At 35.7% G+C, this 20,770-nt stretch overlaps 2 protein-coding genes across 10 annotated transcripts; one reads left to right on the forward strand and one right to left on the reverse strand.

The window, feature by feature from the left end:
- On the reverse strand, positions 1-3,711 carry LOC103411554 (organic cation/carnitine transporter 7-like). Of its 4 annotated transcripts, none has more exons than XM_008350179.4 (6): positions 3,475-3,711; positions 2,646-2,914; positions 2,005-2,242; positions 1,139-1,667; positions 832-1,034; positions 1-458 (listed from the first exon to the last, which is right to left on the reverse strand). In XM_008350179.4, exons 2-6 carry the CDS (start codon positions 2,912-2,914, stop codon positions 216-218), a joined length of 1,482 nt encoding a protein of 493 aa, XP_008348401.1. In that variant the 5' UTR covers positions 3,475-3,711; the 3' UTR covers positions 1-215. The 4 variants fall into 4 exon arrangements, with proteins under 4 accessions (XP_008348401.1, XP_008348403.1, XP_008348402.1 ...); XM_008350181.4 differs by having other exon boundaries at positions 2,646-2,945; positions 3,475-3,696; XM_008350180.4 differs by having other exon boundaries at positions 2,646-2,936; positions 3,475-3,685.
- A 7,789-nt stretch (positions 3,712-11,500) lies between these two features.
- On the forward strand, positions 11,501-16,184 carry LOC103443369 (myb family transcription factor PHL6). Of its 6 annotated transcripts, none has more exons than XM_008382207.4 (8): positions 11,501-11,753; positions 13,420-14,106; positions 14,329-14,536; positions 14,708-14,784; positions 14,879-14,918; positions 15,313-15,385; positions 15,475-15,544; positions 15,692-16,184. In XM_008382207.4, exons 2-8 carry the CDS (start codon positions 13,477-13,479, stop codon positions 16,016-16,018), a joined length of 1,425 nt encoding a protein of 474 aa, XP_008380429.3. In that variant the 5' UTR covers positions 11,501-11,753; positions 13,420-13,476; the 3' UTR covers positions 16,019-16,184. The 6 variants fall into 6 exon arrangements, with proteins under 6 accessions (XP_008380429.3, XP_070661583.1, XP_070661586.1 ...); XM_070805482.1 differs by having other exon boundaries at positions 11,522-11,753; positions 15,475-15,577; XM_070805485.1 differs by having other exon boundaries at positions 11,523-11,753; positions 13,050-14,106.
- Positions 16,185-20,770: the final 4,586 nt, after the last annotated feature.

Below are 20,770 nucleotides of genomic sequence, written 5' to 3' on the forward strand. Positions count from 1 at the left end.
TTTCAGTTTTTAAATTAGAAATGCAATATACTCACTTTAAGATGTTTAAGGAACACAGTTTGCTTCAAGGAAAGAAAAAGTTACAACTGCTGCTGCTAAATTATTCACAAGCTGCATTTGGGAATGAAAGAATCCTTGCCTAATTTCTTCTTTCGTGTCTATCAAATCGACACTGTAAAACATCTACTGTATGCGGTATGTTCTTACAAATGCATTTACTGCCTTTGAGTCTTTGAATCCGATATAGTATCGCTCAATTCAAGGCCCTTGGTTTCAAACGGGAAGAGCAACACGCATATCCCCGAAAGAAAAATTATAATCTCAAACAGCAGAATGGAAGCTGTTTGATGGCATCCATGCACCAAACCTACTGCCACAAGAGGGCATAACATTCCACCTATTCTTCCCATTGCACTTGCGATTCCAACACCAGTTGTTCGGACTGAGGTTGGGTATATCTAGAGTTCAAACCAAATAAATAAAGATCAAAACCCCGGCATAAGTTCTAAATGATTTTCATGGACAAAAATTCATACAACCAGAAGACTCAGAATGTGAATATTCAAACAAGGTTCTTCACAAAATGATTTCTTAGACGCGGAGTTCTTTCATATGATAAACAATGAGATCATTTTGTATTAACATTTATGAATGTGATGAAGAATATAGAGGTTCCGTGTATGTGCTGGATGTCAAACAAAATCCAAGTTCATTTGAATAATAAAAATCCCAGACAATATGCATTGAACGAAAGCATGGACTAGTTGCGGGCTTAAGAATCAATTTTCGTGTTTGTGTCCTCTTGAAATGATGAATGCATTAACAAATTACCTCTGGGGCATATATGTAGATTATCGTGAAGGACCCTGTGATGCATATGCGAGCTCCAAACAGAAGGATAGTGGTCAAGCCCTGAGACTGATGGACTACCAAGGGGAGTAGAAAAATGCAGCATAGGAAGAACATGGATGACATTGAAAGCTTACGACCCAGTTTATCGACCGTAGCAGCAGATATGAGGAGCCCAGGGAACTCTTCATTTCCAAACAAAGTTAAATGTGAGTCAACCAATTTCTAGAACTACAAAAACACTTTCAATTATTAAACAAAAAATACTGAAATATGCAGATAAATGTACCTGCAATACTAGTGATGAAAACATCTCTATAGCTAGTATCCATCGCTTTATCCGACTGTATTGGACCCGGTGTACATGTACTGTGTCTGCTGCTCAACTCAGTTGTCAGAAGCACCAGGCCGTAATATGAAAAAGCATTCCCAAAGAATACTACCCATAAGAGCAGGGTTGATCTGATTAATTTTGGGGAAAGAAGCGTTAACAGTGAAGAGATGCCCCCCACGTTAGAATCCATCTCCTTAGGAGTTGGATCTTCTTTATCTGTCGGTGAGATCAAACGTGTAGCTTCTGATGGAGTACTATTTTCAGGTAACTCAATTTTCAAATCAGAAACAAGATTCCCCGAAGGGAGTTTCGTTCCATTCATTCTTGCTACTTTCTCCAAAATATTGATTGCCTCAGTTGTTCTACCTTTTAAGCACAAATATCTCGGTGATTCAGGTGCAACCCAATAGAATATGAGGAGAAGCGATGAAGGGAGTGAAGACAAGGCAAGTAGCCACCTCCAACCAAAGTTTGGCATGACAAGCTGCAAAGAACACAACATAAGTATATGAAGGTACCAACCTTATATTCTCATTACACATGCAGCACTGCAAACGCAAAACAAGGAAAAATTAAAATTATCTGCAGTCGAATATGTAAGGTGAATAAGGAAGTGACTCCTAATGTTTTTTGTGTTCATCGTATCCAGTTGACACGACTGCTAAAAATTAGGCAGTATTGATGCCAAAATTCCATGACTTCCAATATGTAGGGATGAAACACTGACAAAATAATGAAATATACAAAAACGAAAAACCGAAAGGGGCGGATTCAAATCTAGAAAACTTAAACGATTACGAAGAAAGTACTCAAAAACATACCCACGCAAGTGAAGCCTCAAGAATTGTTCCAACAGTCCAAAAAGCTGAAAAAATAACCATCCAGGTACCTCTGTTAGGAGCAGGAATGAACTCCAGAAACCAGGATGAGAGTACAGGGCCACCTCCCAAACCAACACCAACTATGCAACGAAGGACGAGCAAGGATGTATAATTGGGGGAAAGAGCACTCAGAAAACCAGCTCCAGAAGTAACTATGGCTGTAATGAGGAATCCTTTCCTGGAGGAATAGAAGTTTAACAAAAAGATAAAAAAAAGAACCAGTACAATTGTTAAACTTGGAAATTAGGTGCATTCAAACATTGGAAAGGCAAAAAGAGCCAAATCTGCATCAATGAAGATAGAGAAAGAAAACTACAGTTGATAAAATGTGCAGGTACCAGAGAAATAGCATTGCTTTCACTACTAAAAGATGCAGGTTGTGCGTGCGCAGTACAAGGCATCTCAATGATGTACATCCGTCAGAATATTTAGAGGAAAGAATCATAAGAAAAGATTGTACAAAAGTCCGAATTACAAAAAAAAAAATTTGTCATCATTCTTGTACAATGTATTTATACATGATCCAGACTATCTGAATTAGCCAAAGAGAAGACAAAAAAAGGAAACAAGAAAGTGCCCACCTACGTCCATATTTGTCAGAAACTATGCCCCACGAGTAAGCTCCGACTAGCGTTCCAACAAAAACCACACTGGTTATTAAACTTTCTTGTTCAGACGAAAGACCCCAAGCAGACTGAACCGCTGGTCCAACAAAAGAGAGTAGCATCATCTCCATGGCTTCTGAGACCCAACCCATGCCGGCATATGCAAGCACAAGAATTTGGAACTTTCCAAACCCCATGGCCACAAGAGCCTCGTCAACAGTGTACTTCGGGCTTCCATCTGCCATCTACAGGTTTGAGACGACAAAACTATTTCACCTGGTCAGATTACACACATAATTCCTAGTGCCATGTGGTCATATAAGAACGATATTTTTCTACGAACGACTACCAGAAATTTTACAACTTCGAAGTAACTTATTCATAAACCATAAATAGTTGCAGGCACTACTCATAAACAATGTTCACATGGAAAAACCGACTGTGAAGGAGAAGAACTTATATGCCACTAGGAAGCTAAAGTCGATATCCCAAACCAATCATGGGATGGGATGACGTGTGAGAATGTTAGAATACATGACGACACATGATAGGTTTGAGATACAGCCAACTTGACATCCCGGATGCATGTTAGTCTCTCTCATTGCGAATATAACCACTTATCTGGGAACACAGAAAATATAACCACTTATAAGGAATTAAAATTATCCAATTGAAGTTTTTATCTTAGACAAGTTTCTGCAGGTCCGCTCTAACTCTTAACTTTCTCCAAATAATCCCAAAAAAAATGGAAACAATATTAAACAAAAGCATATGTAAAGGAAAACTTGGAAAATTAAAAACTAACCTGCAATGTTGAAAGAAAGATCTTCCAGTTCTGTTCTGAATAATCAGCTCAAATTCTAGATTCCCTCAAGTTTTCATTTTTGTGTGAAATTCTGAGAACTTAATGAATTGGGAAATTGTGCAGAACGAAAAATAGAGAGGAAGAATGACAAAAGGATATTGATTTTCTGGTGTTGTGGGAGTTTGGTGACTTGTTCGGCTTCCCGCTTCCATCTAACATTCTAACTCACCTCTCTCTCTCTCCGACCTATGATATGACCCTTTTTGTCTTTTTCATTATTTTAATGTTAAACTGTTAAACACTCGATTAAATTCTTATTTATAATAAAGTAATACAAAATGCTGATGTGGAAATAAGTGAAAGGACTTTAATAAAAACTTTGGAAGACACAAGGTTTCAGTCAAGAAAATGTCGTCATCAAGGATTGAAACCTAATTTTTCTTTCTTTTAATCACTTGTTTGTTACAGTTAAAGGCTAAAAGAGAATGATTAGGCCAACAATTCAAAAACAAAATCTAATTGACTGGTTTAATTCACATATGCAAATTTTTTATTAAGTTTTGTTTGTGTAAAATGTGATGATCCATACATACAGCTAATGCTTATGCATAAAAAAATAAAAATAAAATTCGATTCGTGTTTTAATTTTAATGACATCATTGCCTTGGAGACTTTCGGTTTTCTTAGCTGAACTGTCAAGCTTTGTTATCCTCCATATGGGTAAAGATTTATCAAATTTTTAAGGAGAGTACTGAAGTGTTCACTATTTGGCTTGTTATTGTGTCGTTCACCTTGGGGTTCATTAGGGGATATGCCCTTCTTGTGTTTCTTGTAGGAAATCACAGTATCTCGAGGATTGAACTGTAATGTCGTTAGACAATTGATGACTGCGGTAGTGCCAAAGAGAAATAGCACCAAAGGGAATAAGAGAATTGATTTTACGTTGGAAGATTTGTCTAGAGAAATGAATCCTCCTTTTATAGACTTCATCATACCCTTCTAGAGAGTTGTGAGACTTTTCTGAATTGTCTTATCATTTCATGACAAGACACGTCACTTATGGAAAGATTATAACCATATGTTAAAGCATTACCTCTTATCACACCCTTGATTATGTGTATATTAGTACACACCAATCTTGTGGTGCACTTTTATACATCAAATACAAACGTATGGTAAAGCCAACATCTATGCCTGCAGTATTATCTTGACGACTAATATGTGTTTGATATGCCTGCAATATTATTGTTCAGTTTGGTTTTAACTCTTCTGAACTAATTGAAATCGCAGCTCACTCTCCACTTGGACAATTTCTGTTACACTTCCCATCCTTCCTTTTCTCCAATGATCAAATTTGGAAGCGCAACTCAACAAATAGTGATTTTATTTGAGCACTTATAGGTACTTATTGCTTACACATATTTGACCGTTATTTTTTATTTAATGGCCCCCAGTAACTTAAGCATAAGCGTTGAATTAAATTCAACAATCTAATACATGTTGGCTTGAGTGCCTATAGGTACTCAAGAAAAATTGAATCTGTGTTGGTTTTGGATAGTTGTTCTGTAAATTATTTCAACAAAAAATATCATGTTTGCTTCTTAAATCAGTAATCAACTTTGTGCCCCATCTAGGCCCAAAGATATTTGGTCTGCCTAAACGTAGGTCTATGAACCCAGGAAGCAAAGCAATACCAGAAAAAAGTTATAGCCAAAGAACCATCAGAGTGACCACACATCCAACCACAGAAAAAGTTAGGAGAAAAGGACCTACTGGTCCTATTTATGAAGAAGTTTTAACGAAACACATCTGATACTGTTTATTTTTAACAAAAATGATATTTTTACTCTAAAAATTCACTCATGGTACTATTCACTTACAACATTTTTTTGTCATTTTGATTAAAACTCAAAGTTTTCAAACTCTTTTAATTAGTTTTCCTTATTTATAAAGGAAAACTAACGAAAAGTCTAAAAAAACTTCATTTTTAATGAAAAGCTCTTTTTGAAGGTATAGTGAATAGTATCAGGGAAAGTTATAAATGTGATTTTTCGTTAAAAGTGAACAGTACCGGGAGTGTTTTGTTAAAACTCCCTATTTATAATTGAGATGAATGGCCAATCCTAAGCTCCATGAGGCAACACTGTTCTCAAGCTATACGAATTTCCTCATCCCCCTAACCTTTTGTTCTTTCACTTTTCACAAATCTAGTGGATGTAGTAGCTCTCTCAATTTACAATCTATACCGCTAGTACCACCGAGTGCAGCACGGACTTGGATTCTCTGCCCTCCCAATTCGGTGCCCTCCCCTTGCCCTCCTATTTGTATGGTCACGGTTAAGCCACGTCAATATTTTATATTACTATTTTTTTTTGTCTTATTATTTTTATAAAAAACAATATAAAATGTTAGCATGGATTAACCGTGACCACACAAAACAGGAGGGCACGGGAAGGGTACCGAAATGGGAGGGCAGAGAATCCAAGTCCGTGCAGCACATAGTGGGACTGTCAGTGACGTAAACTAAAATAATTGCAACAGCCAAAATCTCATGTCTATTCATGCATTTGGTTATTAGACCACTAATTACAGAATGTTGGGAGGGAGCCAATCATCTGAAAGTGGAATCTAAATCAACCAGTAATCATGTAACTTGTGTAACTATTTGGTGGTTTTTTATTGGTTGGCAGGTTGACAGTGAGTAGCTTGTCACTTGCCACTCTTCTTATAGAACCATCATACACATTGAATCAAATTATGAAGAGGTTTTTCAGTGTGTTTGAAACACGAGCATATATGCTTTTTGTTATAATAACATATGCTGTATTGTCTCGTATTCCTGACACATTGGACAATCTTCAAGTGATGGATTAGGCATTAATCTTCCGTAAATGGTTATGACAAACAGTAATTTTGGAGAAATTGATGTGAATTGTCTCCTTCGGTGTTAGAAAACTCTTTGAACGATCTACACATCTTTTTTTTTTCATTATTATTATTGAAACTGAATCATTTTATGAAAATACAGACATTACACCAGATAAGATTGGTTTAAACTTAAAACATGATTATGTTTTGTCTCTTAAAATAAAAATCAAATTGTACTCATATTATAGTAGATAAAGTCTTAAAGAGAAAGGGACTAATTGTTGTTTAAAAATATGGCACTTGTTGAGAATAGAGATTTTGGCCATTAATTGTTGAAGTGGTAGAGTGTAATCTGTATCTTGATTAAATTAGGGATTAGATTGGATCAGATTAGATTACTTGATGGTATAGGAATTAATGTCTGCAATAACAAACCAAACTATAAAAGATCAAGCATTATGCAACTTGCGTAGAGAACATGCATGTTGATTGATGGCGAAAAACCAAAGCTTCCTTCGAACCATTCGATCATTTGTGCTTATAATTAATCAACCAAGTATTAACGATTATTCAAGAGTTATTAAATAAATAGGGGGTGCTACACACTAAATCTGTGTATTTGATTTGTGCACTAAATGATCTGACACATTCTACACCATATAAATTTTTAGGATTTTTATCACAAATGGTTCCTGGATTGACCTAACTCCTCATTTTAGTCCCTCAATTTCATGCCGCCTCCTGAAATTGGTCGTCGCAAATCAATTGGATCCTTCTGTGCAACATTAATGGAATAATTGACGGAATAGTAACATAAGGACTAAATTGATTTGCGATAACTTATTTTAGGGATGACATTTATTGACTTTGAAATTGAGGGATCAAAATGAAAACTTAAGTCAATTCTAAGAATCATTTGTGATAAAAACTCTAAATTTTTATACAATTATTAATCAAATTTCAAATTTAAGTAAAGTATAAAATTAATTGGTATCACATTATTTGATGCACGAATTTATTATATGCAGCACCACATATTTAAATAAGAAACACTAAATACAAAAATTAGCACTGATGCATGTTTTTGTACTGCTCATAGCCTCATATCATATGCCAGAAACCCTAAATACAAAATGTTTTGCTTTTACTTCTACACAAATTAATTATATTAAGAATGAATATAACTTTCAAACACAAGATCTCGGGTGTAGATATTTTCCGAACATGAAATTAACGTTATTTTGATAAGGATCAGAAGCACAGCTAATTACAATAAAATATGTTTACATAAGCAAGGGTCATTAGAATCCATGGTATAAAATAAAAACTAGTTGCAGAACAAAAATCTTAAAGTACTATGTATGAATTTAATCATTAACAACAAATCAATTAACGTTGGCTACGTCAGGTAGAAGATACAGTCTCTGTTTTTTGGTCAAGGGTAGAAGATACTGCCAAAAACATATGTGGAATCTTACGCTTTTGTGTGCGCTTATTTTTATTAGTCAGAAACATAGAGCTAATAGTAAATTACACATTGATTGGGTCACACAATATCAAATTTGGCATTTGAACAAACACAAAGTAATGATCATTTGGTATATTTTAACCTCCCTATACTTTTATTTAAAAATTTCCTGATGCTAAAAGTAATACGTGAAGTACAAAAATTATGCACTTTGTTCGGTTACGCAGGCATGATACAAAAGAACCAATTCATAAGAGATAGAGTGGCTAAATAGGAGAAATTTTTTATTGTGACCGGAACACGGATGGTACAACATGTGGTTTTATATAAGTGCTGAGAAATATTATTTTTTATGTTATTAACTTTTTAACACACATATCTCACTATTCATGTAATGACACGTGAAGTACTATTCGATGTTCCAATCACATTGAAAAATCTCTTGCTAAATAGGACTTTGTTGACGCTATTACTACATAGTCAACTTGAAAAATTATAACTTGCCTCGATTTTCGGTGTGATTCTTTTGTGGCTATACATATATTTTCTCAAATAAACCGTCTGAGGCTAGTGCATATATATGCATATTAAAGACAATAAAATCCTAAAAAAAAAAAAAGCAGTTGCAGATTGTGAGTGAGCACGTGGTTGATTCTCCTGATATTTAGGGCGTATTTATTTAATTCACTGCATTTTAAGCCATTTCTTTCTGTTTTCTTTAGCGTAGTTTAAGATAAAATATCACTTTTAAACCGAAATAAAAACTAACGGACACCATTTTTTGATGATAATATAAAAGGTGAGAGAATGATTGAAATAGCTAGTAGACCAAGGTGCGTATGAGAAGCCCCACTTCCTAATCTTTAATTGTATCACTGATTAATTAATTGATCTTCTTGTTAAGTTCAAACTACAATTATTTCTAAGAGTAAACTGTCGGTTTACCCCCTGAACTTTCACCTCACTTTCGATTTCCCCCCTGAACTTTTCCATTGGAAAATTAAGGACTCAAACTAATTTTTTTAGCCAATTTGCCCCCTACCGTTAGTTTTTCATATATTCCATCCATATTTCCGTTAAGTGAGACCATGTGCACAACATGTGAGGGTAGTTAAGTTATTTCACTCTTAAAAATGATTAAAAAACTGAAAATAATAAAAAAAGCAAAATTTTCCCTCTATTTTTTCCCGCTAATTCCTATCCTCGATTTTATTTTTCCCTCTCATTCCTATGCATGAGAAATGACATATGGTGTTATTGTCTACCATTTTTATTTTCTCTAACAAATTAATAATTTGACAAATGCTAATGGTGCTATTGTCTCCAAAGCAGTGCATTAATATAAGAAACCCTAGTCTTTTTTATGGACATGTTTCTTATATTAATGCACTGCTTTGGAGACAATAACACTATGAGCATTTGTCAAATTATTAATTTGTTAGAGAAAATAAAAATGGTAGTACATGCTTCAAAAAAAAGATTAACTTAGCTACTTATGAAGACAATAACACCATATGTTATTTCTCATGCATAGGAATGAGAGGGAAAATTAAAATTGAGGATAGGAATTAGCGGGAAAAAATAGAGGGAAAATTATTATTATTATTTATTTTCAGTTTTTAATCATTTTTAAATTGAAATGACTTAACTATCCTCACATGTTATGCACATGGTCTCACTTAACGGAAATATGGATGTAATATATGAAAAACTAACGGTAGGGGGCAAATTGGCTAAAAAAATTAGTTTGAGTCCTTAATTTTCCAATAGAAAAGTTCAGGGGGGAAATCGAAAGTGAGGTGAAAGTTCAGGGGGTAAACCGACAGTTTACCCTTATTTCTAAATTTGCCGTCTAATTGGCTTAGAGGATCTAGTGGGTAACATTTTTATGGAATCTTTAGGTGAAGGTTTCTTTTAGATGCTAATAGAAATGGAATGAGAGATCGACAGGGGTATTTTCAAGCTCGATCACACAAGTATTTCTTTTCGTTTTCCAGGTTATATTTTATTCTTCATGAACCAAACGGAAGAGTTATATAATTTATCTTTTTTTCTTATTTTTAGCTTATTTTAGTGATCTTCAACACAAATGTACACTAAAGGGTGAGGAAAATTTAATCTCGAAACGTAGATAAGATCATATAACCACCAGAACAATCCATTGTTTATGATAATTTTATGGAATGTGACTCTTATTTCCTTTTCTTTTGTTTTTTGTTTTTAATTATTTAGATTGTAATAATCCTTGGTTTTACTTACAGATTTGTTTCTTTGAAATGTAGTCCTGTTCTGAATTTTGTTAAGAGATACTTTTGTTAAACGAGGGCAGTTTTAAGTTGTTTGAAAATCTATCCACAAGGGGTAAGATGAATTCATCCCTATTAAAGCACTTCCACCCCATTAAGGCAATAATTACTCCGTCAATTGGGCAAAGACAATTATAAACTTAGTAAATAATAATTGTCAGAATGCATCTCTACCCGTAAATAAATTGCTCAAGTGTACAAAATTTTTGACTCACACAAATATATTATTAATCCCAATTACGCACCCCAGAATAATACCTATACTAACTAACTTATGTGTCAAAATTCCATTGCCCCGCCTAGAAAAAGTAGGCTGATCTAATTATGTTGAAAGTGTTACATGTGCAAACCCCTTTTTATTGTAAGCTGATAAGAGCAAAGGAATGTTGAAGTCTTTGGCCAGCTTTGGACTCAAACAACTACCCCCGATCACCTCAACTCAACTCATCTATATTCGTAGATATTTCTTTTGCATGATTTGAGAACCAAAAACTAATGCATGCATACACACGTACACAACAGCAGACGCATCCACCAATTTCAAATTTGAATTATCTTTCGACATATATATATATATATATATATATTAAGTGTTTCAATAGTTTTCCCAAAGAAATTATATATAGGATATATGTGAAATCTTGAGTTTGATTTCTCCGCAATGTCTTTGATTTAAAAAAGATCAATTTTTCTTGAATAGTCCCAAACTAGCTATTCAGTAGTTCGAACAAGTTAACGGTGAAAATTAGCTCTAAAAATTGAATGATGAATATTATTTAAAAAGTAGAAGTGTCGATCTACTTGGTAGGCTAAAATACTGAAGACAAACACCAAACAATGACAGGATATGTCGGAGAGAAGTCTGGTGTGCATTGCCAATAAGATAGGACTAATTTAAAGGAGTTTATGTAAAGCAGGTTGCAAAAATTTGTCAAAGAAAGGAAAGAGTTTTAAAAAGTTGATGGAAATGATTAATCATGTCTTCCATTAGGACTATGATTGTCGTATTAAATTTACGAATATGCTATTTATATACTTATTTTTACTTTGTATAGAAATTTTGTTAATTTATATCTTTTTTATTTTCTTCAACTTATTTGATCGGACAAAAATTAAAAAAGATACCCAAAAAGTTAAAAAAAAAGTGCTCGAATATCACATATTTAGATTTATTAGTGCTGCTGTGATAATTACAAAAATGGAATAAATCAAAGGTGACGACATCAAATTGCAACAAGGAACAGACAACCACTTGTTAATTGTGAGAAACTAATTTGTAAATTTGTACGACCTCCAATTGGCGCGTGGACTGCCCTCCCCCTCAAAAAGCGCGTGACCAAGTTCACCATCTTGTCCTCACATGGTCGAACTCAATCATTTACGCAGCCGAACCCAAACAGCAAACAGCAATTGAGGACATTATTTTTTTCAGCCAACTGCAAGCTTAAAGCTTTCATCTTTTAATTTAGAGAGAGAGAGAGAGAGAGAGAGAAAGATTTCAAAACCCAAGTTTCTTTACAAGTTAACGTTGTTGGTTTTACATTGTGAGACATTTATATGTGTGTCTCTCTGAGCCAGCATTTCATTTGCTCTGTTTCAGAAACTTTGGAAGTACAAAGATCTCTCCCCTCCCGCAGGTCCGTATATATTCTTATCCAATCAATCTCTCTCTCTCTTGGTTGTGCTACAACTTTATCTCTTTTCTGTTTCCTATGTCTATGTATGTATCTGTTTGTTTATATCTGTATTTATCTGCTCTTTTTTTTTTTTATATTTTCTGTAAGATTTTCTTTGTGTGAATCTTTTCTAAGTTGGGTTTTTGTAAATTTGGAAAATTTTCATCAAGTTGCTCGCTTTTCTCCGAATCAGTGACTGTTCTTCTTTTTCTCTGGTGAGTCATATGGCTTTCTGTTTAATTAGTATATGAGAGAATATTTTCAAATTACTGACAGCCTATTGCCATGCTATAATGTTTTAATTTCTTCTGATTTTTGAAAATTTTTTCATAGTTTATTTTTTTTTCATGATGAAAACTCAGTTTTAAGATCTTCAAAAAAGTATGAATTAGAGCGAAAACTTTCGCATTCTGACTTGATAGTTGGGTAAATCTGAATCATCCTATGGATTGTGGATAGGCTGTTGAGTTCAATCTTTAATGGTTGATCCTATTCGTTTAGGGAAAAAGGGTATTCATCCTATTTGACAGTTTTAACCTTCTACAAGTGACCAAGGCTAAACATTTTTTCATAAGATATTAGTGATCCCCGGTCGAGGATTCCATGTGCTGTTTTGAATTTTTGCTGGTTTAAGTCGTTGTTTGAATCTTCGGCCAAGGTTAGAGAAATTCTAACTGAGGCTTAAATGAACTCTACGGCATAATTTTTTAATTGAAGTAACGAAATGAATGCAATTTTTTTGTCCTTATGGTATTGCAACAAAAGTTTTTGGTTAAATTCTGCAAATAAGGAGGGAACAACATAAGGGTTTGATATGGCAGAGGGCCATTAGTAAGAGGCACAAAGTTATTTTATTTGATAGTTGTGTGCCCTTAAGAATCATGTGGAGGGATGGCACGAATATTTTGAAATGTTTAAATTGCGAGTGAGAAATGGGGGATATAATCTTTAAGAACTATTTGAATCAAGGAACATTGTAAACGGGAGTCTTTAACTGGTATTTTAGGAAAATTTAACTCAGATGTGGTGATCAATACGCAATTAGTTTTCTGCTCTATACTTGGTGCATTACCTATCAGATGCTATAAAAACAAAAAAATTGCATTTGCAAGGGTGTTCGTGAACGGTTTTCTGATTTTGTTAGGTTAGTGTGCCATCAGTGACCAAAATGATTGTATGTTTTTGTCATCTTTTTCGTCTTGTTATTAGATGCCATGCCATAATGCTGATCACCTGTTTTGGTGATCTTTCCTGCAGATCTTCTACCTTAGAAGATGGTCTTCCAACTGAGAAGACCATGCTCTATTTATACAACTTACTGGTGCTTTAGATTTGAGTTAGTTCCTTTCGTGTCCGTGTTGGTGGTCTAGTTTCTCCATACAATTAAATGTACCCCAATCACTCGTTCGTGATCCTTTTATTAGTGAAACTAGCATCTGGTGTGGGAGTACTTTATTACCCTGTAGATTGAGTTGAAGAAAACTTCTTATTTGTGGAAATGTAGATTCTTGGTTCTGCTGGCTCCTAGGGTGGAATTTGAACTTAAAACCCTTTGCTTACCATATCTCAACCTTGCTAATCAAGTTGAAGCTTTAATTCTAATTCAGTGTATCTATTCTCAATCTAGATATAGAGATTTCCACCAATAGAAGTCGGCATATTGCACCGCATATTTGATAGATTGATGAAGGTTGGGCTTCCATCTGCAATCATGAGTCACCATGGTGTCATCTCTGTACCACAAAGTGAGACTACCAAAGGAGTCACATCATCATACTGTACTTCTCCTTCCCCGATACATGATTTTTTGGGTAGTGAATCAGAAGGCAGGAGTTTCACGGCCAGTAAATGTTCATCTCCACGAGTGTCTCCTTTCAAACGGGCAGAATCTCTTGGCCCTCCTACTAATATGCGAGGATCTCCTGTTCAACATTCCAAGAGCCCATTTTCACGTTCTTCTGTTTTCTGTACCAGTTTGTATCAGTCTTCTTCATCGAGCTCTGAAACCTCTCGGCAGCTTGGGAAATTTCCATTTCTTCCACATCCTCCAACATACGGCCAGTCCAATTCTGCTGTTGATTCAAAATCACCATTGCTTTTTAGTGAGGATACGAGCAATCAATATGATGACGAACAATCCGAGGATCTCATGAAAGACTTTCTTAATTTGCATGGAGATGCCTCTCATGGAAGCTTCCATGATATTAGTTGTGGAACTGACGCTCTAGCACTTACAGAACAATTAGAGTTACAATTTTTGTCAGATCAACTTGACATAGCTATCACGGACAATGGAGAAAATCCCGGGCTTGATGTAAGTAAAATGTAGTCATCTTTAGTTACATTTTGATCAAACAGGATTTGCTAAAAACTTAGAGATATTACTGGCTTCTAGTTTTAATCACATAAGTTTTGGATATGGATGAACTATAAATGGCTTGTTTTTTAATCAGTTTCGAATTTCTTGGTGATATTTAATATTTATCTTGTCATATATTTACTAGTACTTTTGCCTTCCATTATGTTGTTTTTATAGGAAATATATGAGATTCCTCAAGCCTCACCAAACACAGCTATAGGACTGACATGTAGTAAGGGTTCTTGCGTGACAGCACCACTCGTTGATGCTCTTTCAAGTCACCCCTCTCCTGGGCCAGCCTCTGCACATAGGCCAAGAATGCGATGGACACCTGAGCTCCATGAGCGTTTTATAGAGGCTGTTAACAGGCTTGATGGGGCTGAAAGTAAGTACTGCACCATCTATTCTACTTTCAACTCGGGTTTCGTTCCATTTCAATGGGAGCCCTAGTTGTATATGTTACTCTATTAATCAAATTACAAATTTCTCGGTTACAGAAGTTACCAACATTATTTCGATTTTTATGGAGCACTCACTAGTGTAATTTAAAATGCAGAGGCCACTCCGAAAGGTGTATTAAAGGCTATGAATGTTGAGGGCTTAACCATTTATCATGTGAAAAGTCACTTACAGGTACTCGTCTTTAAGTTTTTGGTGATGTAAGAGTAAAATGTTGTACTTATTTTAGCTATTTGACAGTATATTGTTAATTTCTAATTATCTGCAGAAATACCGGCTTGCCAGGTACATGCCAGAGAAAAAGGAAGGTAAGGAACAGATTTCAAAAGTAAATCATAGCTTTTGTCAAGTCGTAATCTCAGCAATTGAGCTGTGTTTTAGAAGTAAAATTTATTTGCTAGTTGGCTGCAACATGAGAACTGAACTAACCGGGCCCCAATATGATTATGCAGTAGTTGGTTTGAAATCTTTGTTTCTCGAAGGGCTTAGTTTTAGGTTTACCTTGGCTTCAGCGAGTTAGAATGTGATATTGGTTGGTAGTTTCAGTTTGGGGTGTCGATTGATCATGTTTATCAAATGTCACTAGATAGTTTGACAGGATGGTTTTTCAGCTAAATAGAAGATCAGATCTGATTTCCGATAATGCATGTAGCTGAATGTTCATACAAATTGTTGACCTGCACTTTTCTCTTCACTCCTTAGATAAGAAGGCCTCTAACTCTGAAGAAAAGAAAGCTACTTCAACCATTAACGAAAGTGATGGACGTAGAAAAGGGTCAGTATTGCTTCTCATATATATCTAGTTTTCTCAACAGATGTTTGGATATTATTTTGTTCTGTGAAACTTCATCTTTCTTGTCTCAGGAGCATTCCCATCACGGAGGCTCTGCGCCTGCAAATGGAAGTTCAAAAGCAACTGCATGAGCAGCTTGAGGTGAGAGTTCATTTGAAGTTGATCACAGTTGATGTATCCTTTTTTTCTTCTGGCTGCATATCTGTTTCATGGTATACGTAGGTCAGACCTTGAGTCATTTAAAAAAGTTTCGGTTTCGATCTTGTATATCCTGCATCGTAAACATAGGTTCAGAGGGCCCTTCAGCTACGCATAGAGGATCACGCAAAATACTTGCAGAAGATCTTGGAGAATCAACAGAAAGCCGGCAGTGCTTTACTTTCTCCGCAAGTTTTGTCATCTCTCACAACAAATTCCATTCAAGTGTCCGAGCAACAGCCTTCTTCATCATCCTGTGTATCACCCCCACAACTGGCTGAGTCTGACTCATCATCGCATCTATCACTGAAGCATAAAGCTACTGACTGTAGTGACTCTGAGCTGTCGGCGGGCACCAAAAGGCCCCGTCTTGAAGAGAAACCAGATGAGGGTGCAGTCGAAAATCCTCAGTTATAACTGCTTCATCAACACCATTCCTCTAGTCTCAATTCCATTGTTTGTATCATGTATAGAACTTCTGAACTTTTTGTAGCTAAAATTAGCAATTGAATTAATATTGCCTGATTTGTCTCTTGACAGAAAGTAGTAATAAGAGGAAGAGAAAATCAACTTTTTAGTTCAATCATTCTGACAATCAGCTATTTGATTAAAAATCCATTTGTTGCATAAAATGTTGAGACCCTGCTCACGAATTTGCTTTGGAGTGTTGGAGAAATAGGTGTGGGTGCTCCTTAAGAATAGGATGTCTTCCTATGCAGGTGATTTGGATAAAAGGAAGTCTACTGCAGGCTATGTGTTTACTATGGCTAAAGGGCCAGTTTGTTGGAGGTCCATTTTGCAGTCATCTATTGCCTTGTCTACCACAAAGCCTGAATATATGGCAGTTGCTAAAGCTATAAAGGAGGACATTTGGATACATGGACTGATTAGAGATTTAGAGGTTGATCAGAAGCAAGTGGAGTTGCATTGTGATAGTCAGAGTGCCATTTATTTAGATAAGTATCAGGTTCATCATGCGAGGACTAAGCACATAGATGTGCGTTATCACTTTGTTTGTGAAGTTGTTGGTGAAGGGGATATCATTCTCCAGAAGATTCCAACTAAAGACAACCTCGCTTATATGTTTACGAAAGTTGTTGGTGTAGCCAGGTTTGTTCATTGCTTGAACTTGGCTCACATTTTGCCTATATAAAGAAGACGTTGAACAGTAGGAGCTTTGGAGCATTTTGGCTCGGCATGAGTTGTTCTCTTGCTACTTTCGGGAGTGGTTTGTGTTGATTGTTGATTATGTTTGTTTGGCTAATCATTACGCTTTCGGAATTTGGCCAAGGTGAAGATTGTTGAATTGGTGGCCAAATTGTAGTGGGCCACTTCTTGACCCAATAGCCCATTAAGTGGGCCTTTTAATTAACCCATGCGGAAGCCATGTGATGTGGCTAGTAGGGTTTTTAATTGGCAGCAACTGCTGCCCATTTTGTCTGAGTTGCAGCAGAAAACAGAGAGCAGCACAGAGAAGAAAAAGAGCCACTGCCGCAGCCCCATTTCAGAGAAGGAGGAGTTGTTGCTCCTTTCATTGGTTAGCTATCACTCCATCAAAGTTGTATTTGTTGTATTAGTTTTGAGCTTTGTATAAAGAGGAAATTATTCACAATATTTCCTTCTCAATTTTTTTCTTTGGTGAGTGAGAGTTATTGGGTGTATTGGGGTTTTGGGTTGTGAGATTGCCAACACTTTGTAAACTCCCATTTGGTTGATAGTGGATTATTGGGTGAGCTCCTATTGCTCCGAGAACGTACTCCAGTTACACTGACTGTTGAGGAACCTCGTTAAAATCTTGGTGTCTTTTATATTTTGTTCTTGCATTCCATTTGATATATTTCCTGTGAGTTAGATTGAGTTGGTTCGAATTGGTTTGGTGGCACAACAGAGGGGAGTTCATTCCTCCTCGTTAATGCATGAGAGCAAAAAATAAACATGATCACGAAAAAACATACATGATCACGAGAAATACTTGCAGAAGATCTTGAAGGATCAATAGAAGGCCGGCAGTATCTTACTTTCTCCACAAGCCTTGTCATCTCCGAGGACCAATTACATTCATGAGTCGGAACAATAGCCTTCATTATCAGCAGGTGGCCTGATGCATCACCCACACAACCGGGTGAGTCTGACTCAACAGCACCTCGTCACTGAAGCATAAAGCTACTGATTGCAGTGACTCTGACTCATCAGCACCTCATCACTGCAGCATAAAGGCTACTGATTGTAGTGACTCTGAGAAGCCGGCGTGCACCAAAAAGCCCCTCCTTGAAGAAAAACCAGATGACGGGGCGGTGGAGAATCCTCAAGCAATAACTACAGTCACAACACCCACTACCATAAACTTCTTAAGTCTCGTGCATTATTTGTATTGTAGAATCTAAGGATACACAGTTTCTGAATATACCTCTTTCATTTCATTCAATGTTCATAAAATTACAATGGTGCTTCAGTATATACATAGGCAATATACTACTCTCACAATTACAATTATGCCTTGACTAATCTACCAATTTACAAAAGAATTACAACAAACATTTAACTAACTTGATGACTCAATACTTGACTCTTTACAAGCTGAACTTGGATGCATCCAAAGGTGTAAGAGAAAGCTTGGATTGCAAGTACAAGAACCTGGATTTAGACAAGGATTTAGTATGAATATCTGCTAATTGGTCCTGAGTGCACACATATTGGACTTTGAGTAGATTAGCCAGCACCAACTTTCAAATATAATGATAATCAAGTTCAACATGCTTGGTTGAGCATGGAAAACTGGATTGGAGGTGATGAGTCCATATTATACCATATATTTTACCATAATCTTAGTTATAGTTTATTGGTTATTTTGGTAGAATTTTGATACTTTGTTATGTATTTCCAATGTAGGACATTCGATTTTCTCTGGAGCAAAAAGTGATCAAACGGATTAATTTTAGAGTGATTCCAATTGGAGGATGTTCGTGAGTCTTTCAAAATGATTTTACCAAAGTTTCAGATTTTTTTACCAAGCCGTTTGACCGTGGTGATGAAATAAAGACCCAGCGTGCGCACACTTTAGAGAGCTTTGAAGTTTATTTTTAAGGTGTTTTCTATCCTTGTTTTTAATAATATTTTGTTTATGATTGTTAATAACTAATTTCCGTTTGCTAGGGTGAGGCCACAAGCCTTAGCAAGAATATGTAGTTTCTTTTCAATTTGCTTATGATATAATGCATGTAGATTTTGAATTATTAATCATCGGTTTAAACTATCTAATTTTCTTAATGCTTAGCTACCATTAGGATCCTTAGAAAAGTAATTTGATGCAATTTTGGTCGGAGGCCAGTCCCTGAAATTGATGAAGGCTTCTTGTGGTTAATATGTGCAAGTTCACTTAGGATGAATACTACGTCTTAAGGATTGTATGGTTTTTCAAAAGGTTACACAAAGCTTAATGAGTCATGCATGTTTAGATTTGATCTGAATACCACAAACGGGTTGCATGTTTGATATACGCTCTATGTTGGCGGTCCAAGTAGGCATATATTAGGAAAACCTAACCTTCAAAATATGCATGTGTAATTCATAAGTAATTGGAAGAACTACATAGGATTATTAAAGTGACTGCAGAACCCTAGGCTTTTACAATTTAATTTTAAAAAACTATTTTCTTTTAGTTTATTTTATTTTATCACTTTATTTAATCATTTCTATTAAATTCGTTTTTATTATTTGAAATAAAAAAATCAACTTTTTCTTGAACTTTGTTTTAAGTAATTAATTAAGATTTGATTTAATACAAATTATTCATTCAATCCCTGTGGAGAACGACCTTACTAGAGCATCTATACTATAACTACCTTGTACTCTTGCAAGTATTTTAGTGTTTTTATCTCTACTTTTGCAGGTGGTAAAATCCTTAGCAGGAGGCAAGTGAAATTGCAAAAATATTATCAAACCAGATAAGAGGAACCTGAGGAAGATGAAGACCAATATTCGTGAACACTTTACAGATCCATGTGATTTTGGTTGCTGTGTGAGCTAACGATTTGTACTCTACTTCAGTGGAGGAGCGAGCAACAGTTAGTTGCTTCTTAGCACTCTAGCTAATAAGTTTGGACCCCAAAACACTAGTAAATCTTTTATCAAATATGCAGCCAGCCCAATCAGTGTCAAAGTAAGCACTGAGATGAATATCACCTTTCTTGAACCACAAACCATGACTCACTATGCCTTTAAGAAACCTGAGAATGCGTTTGACTGCTTGGAGATGTGATTCTCTTGGAGCATGCATAAATTAACAGACTTGATTTACAGCAAAAGACAAATCAGGTCGTGTCCAAGTTAAGTATTGCAACGCTCCTACAATTGACCGATACACGGTTGGATTTGTTAACAAAGGATGAGTGTGATCAAGCTTGAGTGAACCAAGATGGGTGATACACGGTTTAGCACCTTCCATATGTGTCTTTTGTAGAAGTCAAAGAGGTACTTGCTTTGATGTAAAATGATGCCTTTAGAAGATCTTTGAACCTCAAGGCCCAAGAAATAATGCAAGGGTCCTAAATATTTCACATGAAAGACAATACCTAATTTCTGAATAAATTGTTGACAAGTTGCAGTATTAGGACCTGTGACAAGTATGTCATCAACATACACCAATACAATAACAAGAACAGGTGCTTTGATCACAAACAGAGAAGCATCCGATTGTGACTGGTGGAATCCCAAGGACTAAAGAACTGCAAATAGTTTGTCAAACCAAGCCCTAGGGGCTTGTTTCAAGCCATACAAGATTTTTTCGAAGTTTGCAGACATGATTGGGGTAGTTGGGATCATTGAAACTTGGTGGTTGTTGCATATAGACATTTGCTTGAAGATCCCCGTGTAAAAAAGCATTACTGATATCCAATTAGTTGAAGAACCAACTGTATTGAGCTGCTAGAGAGAGAAGAATTCGAATTGTCACTAGCTTTGCTACAGGACTAAATGTTTCCTTGTAGTCCAAACCAGCTTGTTGATGAAAGCCTTTGGCAACAAGCTGAGCTTTATATCGATCAATAGTCCCATCTGGATGCTTTTTAACTAAAAAAACCCACTTATAATCGACAATATTCTGATGAGGGTGAAAAGGTACTAGAGACCAGGGACTTATGGACTGCAAGGCATTGTAATCATCATTTATAG

The sequence above is a fragment of the Malus domestica genome, chromosome 09, assembly GCF_042453785.1.
Source record: "Malus domestica chromosome 09, GDT2T_hap1".
Taxonomy (NCBI): domain Eukaryota; kingdom Viridiplantae; phylum Streptophyta; class Magnoliopsida; order Rosales; family Rosaceae; genus Malus; species Malus domestica.